At 36.9% G+C, this 7,746-nt stretch overlaps 1 protein-coding gene across 2 annotated transcripts; it reads right to left on the reverse strand.

Annotated features, from left to right (window-relative positions):
* Nucleotides 1-395: 395 nt before the first annotated feature.
* On the reverse strand, nt 396-3,039 carry LOC118734173. 2 transcript variants are annotated; one of them, XM_036463893.1, is made up of 5 exons: nt 2,697-2,787; nt 2,545-2,605; nt 2,172-2,397; nt 818-2,113; nt 396-756 (listed from the first exon to the last, which is right to left on the reverse strand). In XM_036463893.1, the coding sequence occupies exons 3-5, from the start codon at nt 2,285-2,287 to the stop codon at nt 651-653; spliced, it is 1,518 nt and encodes a 505-aa protein (XP_036319786.1). In that variant the 5' UTR covers nt 2,288-2,397; nt 2,545-2,605; nt 2,697-2,787; the 3' UTR covers nt 396-650. The 2 variants fall into 2 exon arrangements, with proteins under 2 accessions (XP_036319786.1, XP_036319785.1); XM_036463892.1 differs by lacking the exon at nt 2,545-2,605 and having other exon boundaries at nt 2,697-3,039.
* Between the last annotated feature and the right edge of the window lie 4,707 nt (nt 3,040-7,746).

A 7,746-nucleotide genomic window follows, 5' to 3' on the forward strand; every position in this document is an offset into this window, starting at 1 on the left:
AGACAACAACTGGCCGTTTTTACCAGTGTTGTCATCGAAAATTCCCCGGTTCCGAGTTAATTCCCAAAAATTGCGTGCATTTGTTCGGCTGCTTATGCTCATTTTAAAGAGGAAAATGCATGAGTTCAAGCAAATTAAGGCTGGTTATGCAAATAATCGAGCCCGTTTGTCTATCGTATTAGTTGCGTAAATAAGACACTTCCATCAATTATAGTTTTGAAATAAAAAGAGACTGATGCTTTGGCTTGACGCATTTCTGAATGGACCCTATTATTGAATCATGGTCAAGTCGTACAATTTAGTCTAATTTACGACTTACGCAATGATGCTGAATGATTATTTCTAGTCGTCGCATTTTCGAAATTGCCATAACCACGATTTTTCAAAACTGAGTGTTAAAAAGATTAAAAACCGTTTATTACGAAATTTTACCTTTTAGGTAACAAATCTAGCGTCACTTGAATCGATGAGGACTTTTGTTATATTGTTCAAAACCACAAAAGAAAAAATTCAGCTTTATACTAGTTATTCCGAAGTGAAATGTCTTCCTAAGAAATTTCGTGAAAATAGTCTTGACCGGAGATAAATCTGGCTCGTTTTTTTTCCTAATTTTAGTCCCATCACTGCAGTTGCAATATGTCCTTTCAATTTCATGGCAAAACATCACTTTTGTTTCCATAGCATCGCCGTTTAAAATCACTCAGTAAACATTTTTGCAAATTATTCTGGTCGATATTAACCGACTGTGTGGTATTACTGTAAACATTTAATTAAAACGTTTGCAAATATGCATACATTAACTATGACAAGTAGTTACCTAGTTTTGTTAAGTACTGCGCATCCATTGGACAGCGAAATTCGCAAAGAATACAATGTTGCCAAATTAAGTAGACTATCATGTTCATAGATTTCTACATCAGGAAGGCGGATTTGTACTTGTCGTGGATCTTGTAAAAAGCGCGCAAGACGTTCATTTACACTTGTTTTAATGCTAAACCCAGGCCTTTCCTCTTTAATACGACGGCAACCGGCGCGTATTTCTCTTATTGTATTTAACTGAGCTGGCGGCGAAGATAAAAAAGTATTTGATGTCTCTCCTGACATCTCGCTTTCTATTTGTTTAAATGGAATGATGGTGTCATCACATATAGTTCGACCTAGGTCAAGCCGTTTATTTACGATAGTGATAGGTTCTGACGGCCGATGTCGTAGTTCCAGATTATCTTGTGAAATGTTGGGTGACCAATCCTCGCTACCTAGCATAATTGTATCATCTTCCCCAATTACAGCAGCAAAACTACTTTCATCAGACTTATTAACGATGTTATTACATTTCTTTGTAAGTTTTCGTTTAGAATCGTTTTTAATATCAGAAGAGCCACTAACATATTCGTTTCCCGGCCAATCTGTTAGTTCATCATCACCTTCGCGGTCTGTATCGTTTGTGGTTTTAGCGTAATCAGAATCAGATGAGCTTAATGAACTTGAACTTAAAAAGTCATTTAGGCTACCGCAATCCATTGGATGCTGATCAACAGTAAACTGCAGTTGTTGTAGTTGATTACGGCGATATAAGCCTCGTTTTTTCCGTAGACTAGCGTGTTCTTGCTGTGGGGCTTGAATAACGCCCGATATTGTTGATGGAATATAGGTTTCAGCAATGTTCAAATTCAATGTTTGCGGTTTTTGCTCAAGGCAAACATTTTGTGATTGTGATATTTTTTCAATTTTTGACAGAAGTCCTTTATTTAAAGGCAGCAATCGTTCACCATTTGGCTTTGACGTAGAGGAATAGCTCCTAGGTCGTAATCTATTATCCTCCATATTAGTAAAACGAGGCATGCTTGTCGAGTGAGATTTTGACTGATCATAATCGTGGTATCGATCTCGGTTTGACCGTTTACGTTTTCCGCAGAAAAATAAATTGCCACGGTTATTTGGATCTGGCTTGAGAACGCGCTTTCTCAAAGTTCCGGAACCTACAATACTAACTGGAATCTCATTTGACATGTTGGCAGTTTTGTCCTGGCGGTCTGGTGTGATAATACCTAAGTCGCACTCCATTGACATTCGTTTACACTTGCGTTTTCTTCTTGCACTTGGTTTGAAAAATCTATAGTTTTAGAAGTATAATTAATTAGATTATTAAACAGAATTAAATAATCTCCTACCGTGCAGGGCTAAAAGTTTCATTTAATGAATCTGACTCAAGCGTGCCTAGTCTAAGTGATGTTTTAAGAGACGAATTACAAGGAAGTGGTATTTCTTTATCATCTGAATCGCTCATCGTTGGTAGCTCCACATTTTTAATTTCCAGGCAATCTATATTAGTTGCCTTTCGGCCATCACTTGGGCTACTTGAAGAATCTTCCTTCTCTGTTGGCTGCGGTGCACACGCTTAAAAAAATATAGAGATGGGTATATAATATTTTTGGCTTCATTCTTCCGAAATCCGCAATACTTGCATGTTTCTGTATTTTACAATATGCACCTTGAGGTTATTTTAAAAACATAAGGTGAAATCCTAAATTTGAAAATACAAACCATCAGTCTCTTTTCATTTCTTACTCCAGTAGATTGTAATGTGAAATGTGAGTAACCCCGGCTAGGTGGTAGTTTTAAAACAGGGTTCCGGGTAGAAAAAAAGACAGATGCTTTTTATTTTCACATTTATGATTTCACCCATATATTCTTACGCAAATTGCCAGTTGACCGAGTCCTTCGCCTTTGACCACACCTACTAACTCGCGCACGATCTAAAAAGGAAGTCTCTTCCATGAGCGCAACGGTCAAGTCATGAGAAAACTTGTCCATTTTATTTTGGATCTTTAACTTTTGTTTTGCACTTTTCTATTGGAAACAAAATAAATTGCTGGAAGCAGTACAATTAGATATTGAAAATAAATTGATAGCATTATCGAATATATCGATAGTTTTCATGGAGTTTAATAACACGATAGTCTTGAAATGGTTGTTGTTGTTGTTGTAGCGGCACTACTAAGCCCCGCCTATTTCGGGTCTACGTTCAATCATTGTCGTCAAGCTCAACTAACGGGAGGCCCAGGAAACGAGCTGTTTCGATGGGTCCGGACCAGAGGGAGAGGGGTGTTAGTTGAGTCGGATTGAGCTGGCATGTAAAGAGGTGGTTGGTGTCGTGGGGGGACTCTCCACATGCCGGACACTCATTGGGGATATTGGGGTCGAGTCTGGACAGGTAGCTGTTAAGGCGGCTACAGTATCCAGACCGTAATTGAGCCAGGGTAACGCGGGTCTCTCGTGGCAGTTGAAGCTCCGTCTCTTCTACAGGTGGTGATTGGGCTCGTATTACGGCATTCATAGGTCGAGAGTCGAGGTAGGTAGTGACCGACTCTGTATGAATGTCGTTGATGGCTCGTCTGTATGAAATGGTCCTTTTTTGCAGTGTTGCCACTTTGTTTCCGGCTAAATTTGGTCGCTTATTATTCATTTGGTTGGTTGGTAGACAAATACAACGTTTATGCGACAGAATTCATGAATTCTTCATTGCATGAATTCAAAAGTGTTGCCGTTTATGCGTAGTTCTCGAATTCATGAAATAAAGAGCTTTAGAAAAGTGGCAACGCACTAGCAAGAAACTAAACAGTAGGGTTTTGGGTTTTTTGGCCTCCTTTTGAATTTGGAAAACCTGTTGGTACCAGGCAATGAACCATATTATGTTTAAATTAGTTTTAATATATTTTCAGTTTATTTTATTTCAATTTATTTTATATTTGAAAAATTCCACACAACGTTTCCAGTGTTTTAAATCCTGGTTATGCCAATCAGGCTTTTAATGCAACGTTTTTGCTGCATTTAAAATGCAACATTTAGCACTTTCGAACATATGTTTTCGAAGAGCGTTCATGCTATCGCATTTAGCAAATGTACATTTACGCGAGTTCGAAGTCGTATGCTTTTGACAAACAGCCGTGTTCCAGTCGCTTATTCAGATCCGTATCTATTACGATAAATTCCCACGGAAAAGATAATGTCCAAAAATCCCTACTGAAAAGGAAAAAATAAATTCTAAACCGAAAATTCAATACAAAAACTTGAATTGTTTTAACCATAACCAAACATTTGTTTGTGTATATATTCATTTGTCGGTGCTGTCAATTATAATTTCCACACTTAATTAGGAAACAAAACAAACAGAGTTGATCACAAATTAATCCAGATTTCTATCAGCATCATATCGATGTTTAATTTGCGTAACTTTTCTTTATCCAAGTAATGTAAAATAATAAATGAAATCTCGATCGGCGATCACTGAAACGCAGCTAGCGGCTGTATACTCGAAAAAGCAATGTTGCCACTTCTTCTCATTAAACCATGTTCGAATCGTGGAAATTTTGGAAGATCACAGGGTTGCTTTTAGCATTTAGATTTTAAATGCAAAAATGAAGTTGCATTTAGTTGCATTTAGGTGACGAATTTTGTATGGATAAATGTACATTTAGAGTAGCATTTAGAGCTAAATGCGCTAAATGTGCTTTTACGCGTAAGCAAAAACAGCCCATTATTAATCTAAAAACATCATAACCCTAGTAAACAGCGGTTTGTGAAACGTGGTGTTGCCGGGCTTGCACTTCATGATTTCATGAAATGATGCCGAATTCATGGTAAACTTTCGTGTATAATTGAATTCATGAAATGAAATGGTGTTTATGCAGCCAATTTTAACCCAAATTCATGAAATGAATTCGTGAACAATGCAGCGTTTTTGCTGCATTTAAAGCGAAGCGCACATTGGCGCGATTCTGTCGTTGCGAATCCGCAAGCCCAAAAATTACAACAATGCTACCCATACATTTTAATGCGCTAGCGCACACTTGCACGATTCCGTCGCTGCGAATTTTTCGAACATTAAATGTTCCTCTCTATTGACGCGTTCGAAACGCGTCTTGCAGCGTTTTGAAGGCGTCAGAGAAGAAGAAGAATGGTGTCACAGCAATAAAGGCAAAGAAAAAAAAACGTGTATTGTACAAAAACTAATAAAAACGTTCGTAATAATAGTATTTTGTACGATTTGGGCACGCCGAGTGCGAAAATACACGAAATAAAGGGAAAATTGAGTGAATTGTACATCGGAAATCGACGCGAAAAAATCGCTCAAGTGTGTGCACGTTTGCGGATTCGAAGTTAACAGCCGAATTCGCAACGTATTCGCAAATGGAATCGCGCTAATGTGCGCTTCGCTTAAAATGCAACATTTAGCACTTTCGAACATATGCTTTCGAAGAGCGTTCATGCTATCGCATTTAGCAAATGTACATTTAGATCCGTATCTATTACGATCAATTCTCATTCATAAGATAATGTGCAAAAACCCTACTGAAAAGGAAAAAATAAATTTTAAACCAACAATTCAATACAAAAACTTGAATTGTTTTAACCATAACCGAACATTAGTTTGTGTATATATTCATTTTTCGGTGCTGTCAATTAAATTTCCTCACTAATGCAGTGTTTTTGCTGCATTTAAAATGCAACATTTAGCACTTTCGAACATATGTTTTCGAAGAGCGTTCATGCTATAGCATTTAGCAAATGTACATTTACGCGAGTTCGAAATCGTATGCCTTTGACAAACAGCCGTGTTCCAGTCTCTTATTTAGATGCGTATATATTACGATCAATTCTCACGCAGAAGATAATGTGCAAAAACCCTACTGAAATGGAAAAAATAAATTTTAAACCAAAAATCAGTACAAAAACTTGAATTGTTTTAACCATAACCGAACATTTCTTTGTGTATATATTCATTTGTCGGTGCTGTCAATTAAAATTTCCTCACTTAATTAGGAAACAAACCAAACAGAGTTGATCACAAATTGATCCAGATTTCTATCAGCATCACATCGATGTTGAATTTGCTTAACTTTTCTTTATCCAAATATGTAATGTAAAATAAAAGAAATCTCGATCGGCTATCACTGAAACGCAGCTAGCAACTGTATACTCGAAAAAGCAATGTTGCCACTTTTTCTCTCTAAACCATGTTCGAATCGTGGAAATTTTGGAAGATCACAGGGTTGCTTTTAGCATTTAGATTCTTAATGCAAAAATGGAGTTGCATTTAGTTGCATTAAGGTGACGAATTTTGTATGGATAAATGTACATTTAAAGTAGCACTTAGAGCTAAATGCGCTAAATGTGCTTTTACGCGTAAGCAAAAACAGCCCATTAATTAGGAAACAAAACCAACAAAGTTGATCACAAATTGGTCCCGATTTCTATCAGCATCACATCGATGTTGAATTTGCTTAACTTAATAATGTAAAACAATAAATGAAATCTCGATCGGCGATCACTGCAACGCAGCTATCCACTGTATGCTCGAAAAAGCAATGTTGCCACTTTTCCTCATTAAACCATGTTCGAATCGTGGAAATTTTGGAAGACAACAGGGTTGCTTTTAGCATTTAGATTCTTAATGTAATACAGCGTTTTTGCTGCATTTAAAATGCAACATTTAGCACTTTCGAACATATGTTTTCGAAGAGCGTTCATGCTACCGCATTTAGCAAATGTACATTTACGCGAGTTCGAAATAGTATGCTTTTGACAAACAGCCGTGTTCCAGTCGCTTATTCAGATCCGTATCTATTACGATAAATTCTCACGGAAAAGATAATGTGCAAAACCCCTACTGAAAAAGAAAAAAAATAAATTCTAAACCGAAAATTTAATACAAACACTTGAATTGTTTTAACCATAACCGAACATTTGTTTGTGTATATATTCATTTGTCGGTGCAGTCAATTATAATTTCCACACTTAATTAGGAAACAAAACAAACAGAGCTGATCACAAACTAATCCAGATTTCTATCAGCATCATATCGATGTTGAATTTGCGTAACTTTTCTTTATCCAAATAATGTAAAATTATAAATGAAATCTCGATCGGCGATCACTGAAACCCAGCTAGCGACTGTATACTCGAAAAAGCAATGTTGCCACTTTTTTTCATTAAACCATGTTCGAATCGTGGAAATTTTGGAAGATCACAGGGTTGCTTTTAGCATTTAGATTCTTAATGCAAAAATGAAGTTGCATTTAGTTGCATTTAGGTGACGAATTTTGTATGGATAAATGTACATTTAGAGTAGCATTTAGGGCTAAATGCGCTAAATGTGCTTTTGCGCGTAAGCAAAAACAGCATATAAAAATGGAGTTGCATTTACTTAAATTTAGGTGACGAATTTTGTATGGATAAATGTACATTAAGGGCCGGTTACTCAATGTCTGGTTAACACTAATCTGCGGGTAAACATCGTTATCGACGTTACCGACTCCCTGTTATAGCCCTGTATGCAGCTCTCAAGAAAACGGTCAAGAAAAAATTGCCATTATTTCGTGTGTGTGTCCAAGGAATTTTGACATTTTTGATACTTCACAGCCTGTTGGCTCACTCTTTCCTCAAGAAATAATGGAACGGGCTTATATTTCTGTTGCAAACCTGGGTTGCCTTGTGCTCTTTTTTCACAAAAAACTTTAGAAAACCGTAGTAGAAAGCGTAGTAAATTACTTAAGAACTGCGTACTGCCTTAAGGAAATTTGACTCAAGAAAATTTCTTAGCCATTTCTTGTACGTCATTTTATATGGAGTTTTTGCTTTTCTTGAGAGCTGCATACAGGCCTTATATGCATGGAGTCGAAGACGTCGGTAATGCAGGGTTTTTGCTGCATTTAAAATGCAACATTTAGCACTTTCGAACATATG

The sequence above is a fragment of the Rhagoletis pomonella genome, unplaced genomic scaffold, assembly GCF_013731165.1.
Source record: "Rhagoletis pomonella isolate Grant_MI unplaced genomic scaffold, Rhpom_1.0 Rhpom_scaffold_00002, whole genome shotgun sequence".
Lineage (NCBI taxonomy): Eukaryota > Metazoa > Arthropoda > Insecta > Diptera > Tephritidae > Rhagoletis > Rhagoletis pomonella.

What these genes read in the sequence shown, in the direction of transcription:
- LOC118734173 (XM_036463892.1), bottom strand. Translation starts at nt 2,814, where the DNA reads ATGGACAAGTTTTCTCATGACTTGACCGTTGCGCTCATGGAAGAGACT. An exon ending in GAAACTTTTAGCCCTGCACG is followed by an intron (nt 2,114 to 2,171) that starts GTAGGAGATTAT and finishes CTAAAACTATAG; the next exon opens with ATTTTTCAAACCAAGTGCAA. An exon ending in GCAGTACTTAACAAAACTAG is followed by an intron (nt 757 to 817) that starts GTAACTACTTGT and finishes AAATGTTTACAG; the next exon opens with TAATACCACACAGTCGGTTA.